This window comes from Cucumis melo, chromosome 9 (genome assembly GCF_025177605.1).
Source record: "Cucumis melo cultivar AY chromosome 9, USDA_Cmelo_AY_1.0, whole genome shotgun sequence".
Taxonomy (NCBI): Eukaryota; Viridiplantae; Streptophyta; class Magnoliopsida; order Cucurbitales; family Cucurbitaceae; genus Cucumis; species Cucumis melo.
In genome coordinates, this window is record NC_066865.1 from 21,702,353 (window position 1) to 21,717,307 (window position 14,955).

At 34.8% G+C, this 14,955-nt stretch overlaps 3 protein-coding genes across 3 annotated transcripts; 1 reads left to right on the top strand and 2 right to left on the bottom strand.

Annotated features, from left to right (window-relative positions):
- Positions 1–472: 472 nt before the first annotated feature.
- LOC103504692 (NO-associated protein 1, chloroplastic/mitochondrial) lies at positions 473–6,717 on the bottom strand. Its single transcript, XM_008469086.3, has 13 exons — positions 6,185–6,717; positions 5,652–5,837; positions 5,465–5,551; positions 5,293–5,372; positions 5,072–5,153; positions 4,642–4,662; positions 3,835–3,880; positions 2,851–2,969; positions 2,566–2,679; positions 2,384–2,491; positions 2,213–2,302; positions 1,265–1,374; positions 473–1,105 (listed from the first exon to the last, which is right to left on the bottom strand). Exons 1-13 carry the CDS (start codon positions 6,587–6,589, stop codon positions 859–861), a joined length of 1,695 nt encoding a protein of 564 aa, XP_008467308.1. The 5' UTR covers positions 6,590–6,717; the 3' UTR covers positions 473–858.
- Positions 6,718–7,640: 923 nt separating this feature from the next.
- Positions 7,641–9,058, bottom strand: LOC103504693 (probable aquaporin TIP5-1). Its single transcript, XM_008469087.3, has 3 exons — positions 8,840–9,058; positions 8,373–8,626; positions 7,641–8,260 (listed from the first exon to the last, which is right to left on the bottom strand). Exons 1-3 carry the CDS (start codon positions 8,982–8,984, stop codon positions 7,877–7,879), a joined length of 783 nt encoding a protein of 260 aa, XP_008467309.1. The 5' UTR covers positions 8,985–9,058; the 3' UTR covers positions 7,641–7,876.
- Positions 9,059–9,711: 653 nt separating this feature from the next.
- LOC127150888 (beta-galactosidase 7-like) lies at positions 9,712–12,180 on the top strand. Its single transcript, XM_051089584.1, has one exon. The coding sequence runs from the start codon at positions 9,712–9,714 to the stop codon at positions 12,178–12,180; it is 2,469 nt and encodes an 822-aa protein (XP_050945541.1).
- Positions 12,181–14,955: the final 2,775 nt, after the last annotated feature.

Sequence of the window (14,955 nt, forward strand, 5' to 3'; positions counted from 1 at the left end):
GATGAGTAAAAGTCGGTCAGTCTATTTTTGTCAAACACTTGGAAATATTTTTTGGAAATTTCAATATGAAACTTTTCAAAACCGATTTCAGTTTTGTCGGTCAGCTCAGTTTTTCGGTCTATCATGCTCACCTCTACTGGATGGTTTCTTCTTCGACAGCGGCTACCAAACTCCTCCTTGCCCAAGATGATGTAGTATTTCGGGGCTTAGGTTTCAATAGAGCAATAATAAGGTTTACCAAAAGAAATTGTGGATTTGAGAGGTGCTAGTCGGGAAGTATGGGCGGGAGAAAGAAAAAAGTTGAAATGAATGAGAGTGAATATTAAAGATTAAAAAAAAAAGAAGAAGAAGAAGCTTTTATTTTATCTACAAGTTCATATTAACAAACTTGATTTATTTAGAAGTTCATTTCATTATAATATATTTGCAACACTTGCAAAAAATATATTGGGAAAAAAAAGAGCTCCAGCAGTTTTACATAAACTTAGAATTGTTTATAATTGCCTTGAGAAGAACCCCGTCATGTTACATACAATAGCAACAATTTGTCTACATGTTGCTAAAAATTGTTGCAGTTCTAAAAAGCTTTGCTACACTAAGAATTTCGTTACTACAGACTTGTTTTCTTTTGGCATCTGCCTCTCCATGACTCGAACTTTGAGAGAATTCAGATTCCTCAAAGTTCAAATACATTCATAAGCATCTAAATTAACCGATTTATCATCCTTTTTCTTTGGAACTACAGTTCATTCACTGGGCAGCAGAAACGGCTGCCCAGTTATACGATTAATCATGAAGTATAAAGATGAAGAGAGGTAGAGAAGAGTACCTAAAAGTACCATCTTGGTCTTAGAGTACCTAAAAGTACCATCTTGGTCTTACTTCCTCTTCCTCTTCTGTTAAATCGCGGTACTGATACCATTCTGATCCAGCTTTACCAACAGGCATGGGAGACCTAACGAAAATCTCCACTGGTTTAGGGACATGGACGGCCAACTCGAGTTCGTCAACCGATGATTCTAAATCAGAATGATTATTTGGGACCGACTTCTTGTGCTCAACAGTGATCCATCCCAAGCCTGATATAGCCACATCAGAAGCAGGTCTGTAGAAAAATGCAAGGAGAAATAAGTTCTTATTTCCTGAGAGGCACTCACTGGCCAGCCAGATTATCTCAACCAAAACAGATCCAGAATAACATTGGAGAGAAATGAGGTTACTTTACAAAACATAAAACTGTCAGTCAGCAAGAGTTTTATCACACCTTTGCTCGTCCTCAAAATTTATCTTCAACTGACGCACTGTTTCAAGTCCTCTCCAATCATTCCTTGTTTGTTTTCCGGATGGAGGTGTTAGTGAAATCCCAAGTTCTTTCTGTCAAATTGTTCTCCAATTACCGATGGGTTAAAATAAAAAGTGGGAAATAGTCCCCTGAATACATAGCAATATAGCATTCGATCTTCAATAACCACAGCTATGATTTATTGGCTAAGATTACATCTTCTGTATATAAACATGGTGAAGTTATTACATTAAGTCACTATAATGGTCACATGCATTTTTTGTGGTCCAAACACCATCCATTGTGCTTTGAAGTACAAAATAGTTGGTGGAGGAGGTAAAAATAATCTCTGTTTGGATTGGACGGGATGAAATGAGAAATAGTAGTGTTCCTATTAATTAGCACACGTAAATAGAAACTAGAAAGTATGGTTACATTACATTATTAGTTTTGTCTAATACATCTCTAAACTTTTAAACTAGTGTCCAATACATCTCTAAACATTAGGTTAATGACATAATAAACATTTTTTTAAAATTGATGCATTTATTAAACATAAACTTTGAATTTTGTGTTTAAAAGAACCTAAAGCTTTCAATGTTGTATCTAATATTATGGTTCATGCTTTAAAAAATGTCAAAGAAGTTCCAAGACCCTCTTAGACACAAAATTGAAGCCTTGGGAGCCTACTGCACTTCAAAATTTAGAGACTTATTAGATAGAAATTAAAAGCTCAGCTAATCTATCAAAAACTTCAATATCGTGGGACCTATTAAACACAAACTTAAAGATTTGAAACCAAACTGATAACTTAACCTTATAGTATTCTTTTGACATGTAATCTTCAGATGATTACCACCCAACACATTAAGAAAGTTCAGAAAAACAGATCTATATTTTTTTTCTAATTACAAACAGCATTTCAATTACCTCATAAAATTCATCTGCTTTTTCAGTAGGAACCACGTGGATCTGCAATCCTTTTGGACCATAAAATCTCAAACATGTTTCTGGTTGAACCTGTTAACAAAAATGACAATGCTAAATCCAAAAACATACCATTTCTGACAAAAAGGAAGTTCTAATAACTGAAATGAAGACCTTTAATAAATCTACTCTCACGAGACCTCCCCAAAATATAGAAAACCCATTCAACCCACTGGATAAGTCCTTGTATGCCATCTCATTGTCCGTTGCCAGTTGATGAACCTGACATAGAACAAGGTCAAGATTGAAAGCAAGAGCCAAGCAGTGTAACCATTATGGAACTGAAGTCTGCATACTTGAAAATGTTGACCCCTGAGCCGACTTTGAGGAGCTAGGGCAGGAAGATCTTCTGAATGAACAACTGCAGCCAGCCTGTGGTGGAGATGGACTCCAGGTGTGTCATATAATTTCTGCATTATGAAAATATGCTAATCACTTCCTTAAAATGAATAAGTGTCCCTTTTCATGGATATTGGAATCACTGGTTAGGCAGACAAAACAAAAAATATGTTGGATAACATAAACATATATGGGTTCATAAGGCAACTTCACATACAATATTCAGTAACACTAACACATACCCCTCCTCCTAAGAAAGCATCAATTTGTATTGGACCTAAAGTAGTTCCAGGAACAGCAGATTGTATGGGTCTGTATTTTTGAGCTGCTGCAGCAACTGGATCCCTTTCAGCCATCTTCTCTGCCATCAGCACACAGTTAGTTTAGAAAGTTGATTGTAGCCATCTATAGTATCTAATTGATTAGAAACCTGAAGCGATCAATCTACCCAAAAAGACTGGGCAAAAAAGTGGAAACCTGCATACTTCATACTTTACTTTTTATTGAAAATTTAGGGGTCACAAATATTTTCGCACATGATCATTTGACTATTTCATGCCGTGATCCCCCACCTTGTCAACGATGTCCCCAATGTTTGACTAATATCATCATGAATGGGAAGTAAGAGGAACTGTGATTAGATTTTTCCACAGCTGTTTATTTGTTAGATAACTTTTTTTAGAAAAGGCTACGAAACTTTTCATTAAGGAAATAAATAGAAATTAATGCTCTAAGATACAAAGGGATACTATTTGTTAGATAACTATTCTTGTCTTTATGTGATTTTTCTTTTCAGTTGACCTAGTTTTGGGGGGTTTGTTGTCTTGATTGTATAGGAAGTCTTTAGCTGGCAGCCCACAAAATTGTTAGTTTTTTTTTATTATTATTATTATTCTTTTTTTTTTTTTGGAAAAACACAAAATTGTTACTAGATTAAGAACAGGTCACCTCGTTAGAAAAATATCATTTCTTAAATATCAAAAGCATCATTATTTTAATGTTTAATTGAAATAACTTAATACATGAAGGGTAAAATTGAAACTTCTAAAAGGAAAAAGGAATTAAACTGAAAAATGGTATATGCATTAGTCACAAAATTAAAAATTAGCCAAATAATAATTGAGATATTAGACAAAATATCAGCCAATCCAAAGCTTGACATATGCTCAGTATCTTTCGATGATAATGTGAATACTATATAGATGAAAAAAGGAAAATGTACTCACTCAGCAAAGCGTTGATGAAGGCAGACTTTCCAACATTAGCTGACCCCTACACGCATATCAAATGAAAATCAAGTCTCACTAATCATATTATCATATTATATAAAAAACATATGATAACATGTAAACTCAAAAAAAAACTTTAAGAAATGGGGAAGAAAATATAGAAAAGCTATTTCCCATGTTATCTTCAAAAGTTCAAATCATAAGAGAAGAGGTCATCCAGGAAGCCAAAATTGGTGATAAGATTTAATAAAGAAGAAAAATAGGAAAGAGAAGAAACCTATAGCAAAGAAATTAGGAGAGGTAAGAAGAATCAAGAAAAAGGAAACTTGCAGGACTTGAGAATAGTGGGACCTGCCCCGACTCTTATACATAATGGGGTATTGTTTTGGTTTTACATGTAATTAGTAGCATATGATTCAATCTTGTACTTTGAACATTAGTCTCATTTCATTATATTAATGAAGAGGCTCGTTTCCTTTTTAAAAAAAGTAGCATATGATTCAACCAGTGTCATTGTGTTAATAAAAAATGCCTGGATGGATGTTAACAAATTGGTATACTACAATAACAGAACTTCTTAAGTTCAGGGACTTGAGAGCGCAAAAAAAAAAACGGGGGACTCAACCATCCCCTGAAACCCTATGTTGAAGAAATTTATATGAATAAATTCAGTTATTTTTGTTTATATATTAATTATGAATCAATTTATGAGTGGATATTATCACTATCAATGAAAAATAAATTGAAGATAAATGGCACGTGTATCATAACAACTTCTTTGTTTAAATGTAATAGTATACTAACCAGAATGTACACATCCCGCCCCTGCACCAGAAAAATTAAATCTAAGATTCAGTACGGTATTAAAACAGAGACAGCTCTTCTGATCAAAATTAGTTATTAAAAAGAAAAAGAAAAAGAAAAAAACAGAAACAGCATTTTATACAAAATGGAGATGAGCGAAAGTTGAGGATATAACTCCAATATACAATTGGTAAAGAAGCGAAAAAGTTCATGGGAATTAAGAGATTTGCTTTAAAACTTAATGACTGTGGATATAAAACTTGTGACTGGATCATCAAGGTTATTAGTGCCGATATAATGAACCATTAGACTTCCTAAAGGCTAAGACTTCCATGATCTTTATAAATTTTGCATGAGGTCAATAGGTAGACTATATTGAAACAGTTGGCTAATTGACTTATGAAATTTATCAAAGTTAAAGTGAAAAAACCTTTTTCTCCTTTTGAATATCTGCTACAACTCCAGCTACTCCAACCAATGACTTCGAGCTCGTCAGGTGCACGCTCAGAACACTACAAAGTTTGAGCAATGCTTCTCAATTTAGAAGTTCAACCAGGAACTTTAAATCACAAAGATCATGTTCTTGCTCTAACTGAACAATATGATGTAGATGGAAAGATATTCCACAAGGCCAAAAGGAATCCAACTTACCTAAGCTTCTTTTTTGTTGTGGCCTCCACGACCCAATCACCAATACAGTTCAGATCAGTCCCCTTGGGAAGGAGATCAACCTATATAAATCATTATTATTTCAAATAACATGAGGGAAGTTATTCAATATTCACCAATATCATGAAACCCACAAAAAAGTTCAAAAGATCACCTTAGTGACCACCAGTATTATCGGATTTGCACCAGCAAGATCTCGCACACGAGCCAAAAAACTGCCATTGAAGTCAACTATATCAACCTATAACTCATTGCCAAAAAAAGAGGGAGGAACCACAAATCTGTGAATATCTCAACTTCACTTCAGGGTAAAGCAAAAAAGACAGATAGCCTAAGCTTACCAATTTCACAATCAAAGCCTTCTCATAACGCAAGTGAGAGAGCTTATCACGAAGCTCCTCAGCTGAGATGAATTGCTTTCCCCCGGAATAACCTCCATTTCCACCCACAGCAGTTATCATGTGACCATGAGACAAGAGTCGGCACCTCCCACAGATAACTCTTCTAAGCTGGTGATGCTTCTTTTTCTGCTCATAAACAGATATCAAACAAATGTAATGCAAGAGCATGCCATCACTACAAGACCATGAATGAACAGTATTTTCAATTTAAAAAAATGCAGTCTAAACAAGTCATAACATACAAGATCATCCCCTCAAATTCATACCAGTACCAAAATTCTATTAGAACAAAGAGAAAATTGGCACAATTCCAAATTAAATCTTCTCCAATAATCATATAGTAACCTCTAGAAATCCACAGAATGAAATCTAAACCCTCACTAACTACGAGGTCTTAAAACTGAAATAACATAACACATCGGTTTTCCCCGCTCATGAATACTAAGAATACACGAATAATTTCAAGTACGTACTAATTCATAGGTTTCCGGTTCCACATAGCCCGGAGCATCCAATTCCAAAGTCTGCAACGGAGCACCACAGCCATAACAAGAAGCAACCGCCAAAGAAACCTTCAAGGCCTTATCCTTCTTTCTTTTCCGATCCTTCTTATTTTCTTTGAGCACAAACTTGGCAGCTTCGACGGAATGATGGCGTTCGAGGAAGCGGTCGCCTCGGGTGGGGGCGGCGGCACCAGTTCCGTCGGATTCAGGTGAGTCGGCAGTGGGAGGTTTTCTGTGGGAGGTTTCGAATGAGAATTGGGAGAGTATGAGGGAGGAAGTTGAGGGAGCTTTGAGGGATTTAGAAGTGGAGAATGAAGTGGTGAAGATAGAAGGAAGTGGAGGGAAGAAAGTGGTGGAGAAGGGAGCGACTGCCATTGGTGAACGTTGAAGTAAGCTGTGAAATTTGGCTTCGCCGGAGATAGAGTGTGTGGGATTTTGGCTTTCGGACACGTAGGACAGAGTGCGCTAAAGAAATGAAAACCCAACCACGATTTTTCTTTTTAATTTCCTCTTTGATCTTGGATAAATTATATATGTACGAAGCGCACGATAGATGTCGATAGAATTTAAAACTTTTTTTTTTGTTCTATTTTGTAATTATTTTAGTTCGATTTTGTTACATTTTAAAATGTCTTTATATACAATTTTGTTATTTTTTTAACTTTTAAAGTTAGTTTAATAAATTTGGTTAAGTTTACGATTACATATCGAAAGTTATGAAGAGGTCTAGGGTTCTTTTAATCTCTCGATTGTCAAAGTTGTGGATAATTAGAACTATCATAGGTTTGACCTGGTGTTAAAGAATAAATAATCTCAATAACTAACTAAGAGGTTCTGAGTTCAAACTATGGTAGACTATCTACCGAAGAATTAATTTCCTAGTACGATGGATTCCAAATATATGGTTTGTGCTACGTTTGTGTAACCTTTTTTTTTTATGCATTAATTCTTTCTAAAAATAAGATCGGTTTTCCTTTTCTGTAAGGTTTTGTTCATATAAACTAAAGTTACAATTAAAAATTTACGTTCTTGTGTATTGTCTTAGTAAAGAAGATTTTTTATTGTAATTAAAAGTTCAAAATTAATGAGGGGATCTTACCTTACGTTAATAGCATATATATACGTATTTGAAACCTTGATCGTATGAGAAGAATAAAATATATATTACACAAAAAAAAAATGAGTTTCAAGTTTAGGGAGGCTTGAACGTTTATTGTGCATACATCAATAAAAAAAAATCTTTTAAGTTTAGAGAGTAAGACTCACTTAGGATCAAGATAGTTGAGATTCATAGATATCATAAATGTTGAACTCTTTTATTATTAGTGTGAGTTCTTTTCAGCCCATTGTCACTCAATTTTTAATGTAAACTAAGGTGTGGCAGTTAAATTTAACCATATGAAAGATACAATAAATCACAAAATTTTGCCATCGGCCAAATTGGAAATTTGTAACAAAAGGGTCCAAAAAGACTAAAAAAAAATAAGTGAAAGCTTTAAATTACAATTGTTTTCCCACACTTAATTAATTAAAACAAAACAACAAATACAACAAATAAATAAAGATAAAAATTCATGTTAGATACACAAATTATACGTATAATAAACTACAACAACCAATGCAAAAACATTCAATTTTTGCACAAAACCAACGCTTAAAAAATCAAGCGATAACAGCCTCAGGAACCCCTCTGAACGAATCTACATTTTCAGCCGGAAAAACCACATTATCATGAACAATTCCAGCCAAAGCCGCCCCAATCAATGGCCCAACCCAATACACTGCCTGGTTCTTGAAACTCCCCGCCACAATCGCCGATCCAAATGCACACGCCGGGTTCACCGATCCACCCGAAAATGGCCCCGCAGCCAGCACATTGGCTCCAGCAATCAGCCCAATCATCACCGCGCCAATCGCATTGCATGGACCTCGTCTCCGATCACTGGCGGCAAAAACGGTGTATACTAGTGCAAATGTCAATACACCTTCCACCACCGACGCTCCGAACCCCGTCATCTCATCGGCAATGGCATAGCTTGGAACGCGCTAGAAAAAAGTATCGTATAAATATGATAAATTACCACTGAAACTCAAAAAATAACACGTAAAATTTTATTAACAAAATTTCAAAAAATGAGATCAGAGTTATTTAACTTACCTGTCCAACAATGGTGGCTCTAAGAATAATGCAGGCCATGACAGAGGCAAGCATTTGAGCAAACCAGTAAAAGAGAGCAGTGGGAACGCTGACATGGCCACCAATGGCCATTCCGAACGTCACTGCCGGGTTGACGTGTCCACCGGAAATGTTGGCGGCGATGTATACGGCTGAAGCCAAAGCAAAGGCATTGGCAATAGCGGCCACCAGAAGACTCGATAGGTCTGTCGTAGTAATGCCTGGCATATACTTCTCTATTGCATACAAAACTAATATTCAATACATACCCATATTACCTTTTCAAATTTCTAACGAGAGAAATGATAATTAAAATCTTAATTTCTTTAATTCTTTTAAATTCCTATTTTCAATACCACGTAATACGTACAGTCCCATGCATGCAGGCTCGCTATGTTGAAAGCGAGAGAAACTGAGAGGAATTAATATAAACGGAGAGTGATACTTACGGGAGGCCATGGATGCTCCAACGACAGAGAAGACGTAGAAGAAGGTGGAGATGAACTCGGCGACGTAGGATCGGATTGCAGTTGGGGTGATGGACTGTCGGCAGCGGAAAGCGAGGGAAGTAGGGGCCATTTTGCAGAAGAACATTGAAGAAGGAAATGGAAGGAGAAATTGAAGTGATGAGTATTGGGGAAAGGAAAACGAAAGAGAAAATTATAGGCAAAGAGTTTTGATGAGATAAAGTGATGGATAAGAGCCGACAGTGGCAGTTTAAGTGTTTCATGAACAGTTACAACGGTTATGAGAGGGAATTTGGAATTCAAAAGTTTCAACTGTCTATTAAGACGTGGCATAATTTCATTGGTTACTTGTTGATCAAAGCTTACGGATTTAATTTTCTTTTAATGAACTACTAATGGTAATTTAAAATAATAAAATGAATTACATGACCAACACAAAGGTGATATTTACTTTTGTGAATTTTTTTTTAATGTGTATACATTGAAAACCAAAATTTTTGGAATACAAATTTTGACGGTGTCCATATTGAGAAGTGCATATGTTAGTGTGAAAAATGGAAAAGAGAATTCTAAGTATTGGTTGTGGGGTGGGGGAACACAATTTTGTTGTATAATAGTTGTAATTTGGTAGAAGCTTATTTAAAGATAAGGTCAACTAAAATTCACCAATTTTAGAGGATGCAACTCATATCAAAAAACTTTTGTGGTTGTTTTTCTATTTTTAGAATTGATCAACAACTTAAACACAAATATGGATAGAAAAGAACTCTCACCTTATTATTATGTATTCTATATAAATAAACACATCGATTGAGGGAAAAAATAAACCAAAGACACAAGTTGTGAGATTAAAGATGTTTAAGCTTCAATGGCTTGTTGCAATTACTCTAGCTTGCTTGACTTTCTGCGTAGCAGATAATGTTTCGTATGATTCAAATGCGATAATCATAAATGGAGAACGACGTATTATCTTCTCGGGTTCAATTCATTATCCACGCAGCACTGAAGCAATGTGGCCTGATCTTATTCAGAAAGCTAAAGATGGTGGACTTGATGCAATTGAGACATACATTTTTTGGGATCGTCACGAGCCACAACGAAGAAAATATGATTTTTCTGGACGTTTAGATTTCATTAAATTCTTTCAGCTTGTCCAAGATGCTGGACTTTATGTTGTCATGAGGATTGGTCCTTACGTGTGTGCCGAGTGGAACTACGGAGGCTTTCCAGTGTGGTTGCACAATATGCCAGGAATCCAACTACGAACTAACAATCAAGTCTACAAGAATGAAATGCAAACTTTCACGACAAAGATAGTGAATATGTGTAAACAAGCCAATCTCTTTGCTTCACAAGGAGGGCCAATAATATTAGCTCAAATTGAGAATGAGTATGGAAATGTGATGACACCAGCTTATGGAGATGCAGGAAAAGCATACATCAATTGGTGTGCTCAAATGGCCGAATCTCTCAATATTGGCGTTCCATGGATCATGTGCCAACAAAGCGATGCCCCACAACCTATCATTAATACATGCAATGGATTCTACTGCGATAACTTTACTCCAAACAATCCTAAGAGCCCAAAAATGTTCACTGAAAATTGGGTGGGATGGTTCAAGAAATGGGGCGACAAAGACCCTTACAGAACTGCAGAAGATGTAGCATTTTCTGTGGCAAGATTTTTTCAATCTGGTGGCGTCTTCAATAATTATTACATGTATCATGGAGGCACCAACTTTGGGAGAACATCGGGAGGTCCATTCATCACTACATCTTACGATTACAACGCCCCACTTGATGAATATGGGAACTTGAATCAACCTAAATGGGGGCATCTCAAACAACTTCATGCATCAATCAAGTTAGGAGAGAAGATTCTCACTAATGGCACACGCTCAGACCAAAACTTTGGAAGCTCTGTAACTTTAACGAAATTCTTTAACCCAACAACAGGGGAGAGGTTTTGCTTTTTAAGCAACACAGATAGAAAAAATGATGCCACCATAGATCTACAAGGAGATGGAAAATATTTTGTACCAGCTTGGTCTGTGAGCATTCTTGATGGTTGCAACAAGGAGGTTTACAACACTGCAAAAGTAAATTCTCAGACATCTATGTTTGTGAAGGAGCAAAATGAGAAGGAAAATGCACAACTCTCGTGGACTTGGGCTCCAGAACCTATGAAAGACACACTACAAGGAAATGGTAAATTTGCGGCAAACCTTCTCTTGGAACAAAAGAGGGTCACAGTTGATTTTAGCGACTACTTCTGGTACATGACGAAGGTTGACACTAGCAGAACATCTTCACTTCAAAATGTGACTCTGCAAGTGAATACAAAGGGTCATGTGCTTCATGCTTTCGTTAATAAAAGATACATTGGGTCGCAATGGAAGAGTAATGGCCAGAGTTTTGTGTTTGAGAAACCCATTCTACTAAAATCGGGAACCAACACAATAACTCTTTTGAGTGCCACGGTTGGGTTGAAGAATTACGATGCATTTTATGATATGGTACCTACGGGAATCGATGGAGGTCCCATCTATCTAATTGGAGATGGAAATGTGACAACCGATTTGTCATCAAACTTGTGGTCTTATAAGGTTGGATTAAATGGAGAAATGAAGCAAATTTACAACCCAATGTTCTCAGAGAGAACAAATTGGATTGCATTAAATAAAAAATCTATTGGAAGGCGAATGACATGGTACAAGACTAGCTTTAAGACACCTGGTGGAATTGACCCAGTGGTCTTGGACATGCAAGGAATGGGAAAAGGCCAAGCTTGGGTAAATGGACAAAGCATAGGCCGATTTTGGCCATCTTTCATTGCCGGCAATGACAGTTGCAATGCAACATGTGACTATAGAGGTGCATACGACCCTAGCAAATGTGTGCAAAATTGTGGAAATCCTTCTCAAAGATGGTATCATGTTCCAAGATCATTTCTTTCGAGCGACAAAAACACATTGATTTTATTCGAAGAAATTGGTGGAAATCCACAACAAGTGTCAGTTCAAACAATAACAATTGGAACTATATGTGGAAATGCTAATGAAGGAAGCACCTTAGAGTTGTCTTGTCAGGGAGGACATGTCATCTCTGAAATCCAATTTGCAAGCTATGGAAATCCAGAAGGAAAATGTGGTTCGTTTAAGCAAGGTTCATGGGATGTGACAAACAGTGCTCTTTTTGTGGAGAAAGCTTGCATTGGCATGGAAAGTTGTTCAATTGATGTATCTGCAAAGTCATTTGGATTAGGCGATGTTACAAATTTATCTGCAAGATTGGCAGTCCAAGCACTATGTGCACAAAATTGATTATTAACAATACAATAAAGTATTGCAAAATTTGTAATATTCTTTTTATAAATGGTTTGAGAACATATTGATATTTTTATAATATGTTTTAAAAATTATTTGCAATAATATTAAAATGGAATTGGTGCAGCCAAAAAAATGCAGAGAGTAATCCAAAGTTATTACTTTCTCAAAGTCTAAAAATATATCCATTATTATTATTCATCGTTAGGAGTATATGATTGAAAGATACCCAATTAAAATTATGAATATAAACTATTTTTTTTTATGAAATTTTGCTAAAGGCTCCAAAGTTGTTATCACATATAATATACTAACAATTATTTATTTTTTTTATTTTTAGGTATAATATTTTAATTGATTCTCATGAAAATGACATAAATGAGAAGTTTGCATATGTTGAAAAAATTTACGACTAAAATTGTTATCTTTATAAATAGCAAAACCGAAAAATAGTTATAATATTAAGCAGATTTGGTATAGACCCTTTTTTTAATGTTTTTTTAATCTATAGACTATAAAAAGGTAATATAGCAACGTTTTAATGAATGGTAAATATAGACTATAACCAATATTTGCACATAATTTATCGATAAACTTTTAAGAAAAATGTTGGATATACTTCTAAGCTATGTCATTTTATTTTCTTTAAATTCTTTTAAAATACTAGTTTCATAACCACGTATAGGGGCCCATGCACGTAGGTTGGCTATGTTGAAAGCGAGAGAAACTAAGAGGAATATAAACTACTTTTTTTTTTATGAAAACAGTATCAATAATTTGATTTTGACATCTTTTGCTATATATATTTGCAATTTTTTTAAAGGTTAATATATGTTTGAACTTAATTGTTATATTTGTAACCATGCCTAAAAAAACATATTAAATTGATTTTTTTTCTCTTTCTTTTTTAAAATAAAAGTGTGATCAATTCATTTAAAATTACATACATAATATGGAACTTGATGTATTAATATTCTCTTCTCCAAGTTGATTTTCCTTTTTTTGTGTTTTTTAAAAACATCAAAAGTCTCATTTTTCTCTCACATAAAATATTTCTTACCACTTTTTTTCTTTACTACGTAAAATTGATTTTTATGTGTTTCATGTCACATAGTTCATGGTATAGATTAAACTCAATATTTCATCTATCTAATATACATGATTTTTTCTAGTAATTACATTTTGATTACAATCTTAGGTTCTAACCTCTTTTGGATTAACAACTCCACTCAGGGACGGATTTATTAAGGGCTAATAGGGACACGTACTCCCATCATATTGTCAATTTTTGTATTTTGATATTAATTTTGAAGTTTCAAATTACAATATATACTAAATAATGTTTTTTTTATAAAATATGATTGTAATGTAGTAGTTGTGCCTCACGTTCAAATTTTTGGATCCACCACTAAGTTTCCGCTAAATGGTCTTTTTTTCCTTTTATCGCATTGCCTAATAATGTGAATATATATGTGTGAAGACTTCCTATTTAATTTGCACACATTTTAATGATCATTCATAGGATCTTTTAAGGTCAGGCATCTATTCTATACCTTAAATAGAAAGTTTAGACTACTGGTTAGACATTTAATTTCCAAAACTCAACCATCTAGTTGATACAAATATTTAAGTACTCCATTATAAGAGATATACACATATTGTACCGATATAGTTGTCTAAAAAAAGGTAAAAATACATTGAGGAATCAAAATTACTAAGAATCAATTAAAGGAGCGTTGCAATGCACGTCGAATTGAGGACAAAACAAAAGATAGAATCGTAAAGCGTGAAAATGAGAAAAAATATGATTTGATTGAAAACCATTGAGACGGAATTAGTTTATTGCTACAATTTGGACTCAAAACTCTCAACATGAAAATTTGGATTGACATTACATTGCATTTCAATTCCATTACAGGTGTCTAAACACCTCCTAATTGTCTAAAGATATACATTTTAAAAAATACGTGTAAAGATCATGTAATATAATTTTCTAGACCAGGCTCCTTCTCTAAGTCGTTAATTAGTATTTTCTCTAGATAAATCTAGGGACGATCATCGATCGGTCGGAGTCGGTTTAACACTTAAAAATATTTTTTAGAAATTCTCGATTTAAAACTACCCGAAACCTCGTTTTTCGACCAACCAACTTCAATTTGATTGGTCCGCTTGGTTTTATAAATCTATTGATGCATCTTCAACATGTAAGCAAGAAACTAAGTGCAAAAGCACACAATAAAAAGTGGGTCCCTTACAATTATCTTTTCATTATAAACTTTTAACCTAACTTTGTTCGGTGCCTCAACCAATTCGTACAAAACTCACTGCATTAAAACTTGACCGTAAGCACTTACGACCTTAGCAAACAGCATGCATTGACAACTAAAGCATATAATTAAACTTTTTAAAAAGGAATTGAAGCAGCATGACGATGGAGGAAGGGAATAAAATAAATGATGAGTCAGTGTCAATCAAGGGGGCGAATTACATGCTGTGAGAGAAAGATGGAATTTTTCTTTTATTTCTTTGTATTAGTGAAAGTGCTTTCACAATGGAAAAGCACAATGCTACAAATGGTACCTCCAAGACCTTAAGAGCAGTACGGGACCGGTTGCTACCGACGAAAACCAATCACTTCCCCCTTTCAACTTTTTCATTTCTTTACTTAAAGTTGCATGTGTGGTTTCGTCAACTCCAAGGATGCCTCCTTAAAAAAAACGCTAAGGATGTCGAAGAAATTTGTGGTAGTAAGGTCGTTAAAATTTTTCTATA

Bases quoted from the DNA above. Each gene is read 5' to 3' on its own strand.
- LOC103504693 (XM_008469087.3), bottom strand. From the start codon at position 8,984: ATGTTCTTCTGCAAAATGGCCCCTACTTCCCTCGCTTTCCGCTGCCGA. The intron at 8,627-8,839 runs GTAAGTATCACT...TGTATGCAATAG, and splicing joins TGGAGCATCCATGGCCTCCC to AGAAGTATATGCCAGGCATT. The intron at 8,261-8,372 runs GTAAGTTAAATA...ACTTTTTTCTAG, and splicing joins GAGCCACCATTGTTGGACAG to CGCGTTCCAAGCTATGCCAT.
- LOC103504692 (XM_008469086.3), bottom strand. From the start codon at position 6,589: ATGGCAGTCGCTCCCTTCTCCACCACTTTCTTCCCTCCACTTCCTTCT. The intron at 5,838-6,184 runs GTACGTACTTGA...GTTTATGAGCAG, and splicing joins AACCGGAAACCTATGAATTA to AAAAAGAAGCATCACCAGCT. The intron at 4,663-5,071 runs GTTTTTTCACTT...TTTCTGGTGCAG, and splicing joins ATATTCAAAAGGAGAAAAAG to GGGCGGGATGTGTACATTCT.
- LOC127150888 (XM_051089584.1), top strand. From the start codon at position 9,712: ATGTTTAAGCTTCAATGGCTTGTTGCAATTACTCTAGCTTGCTTGACT.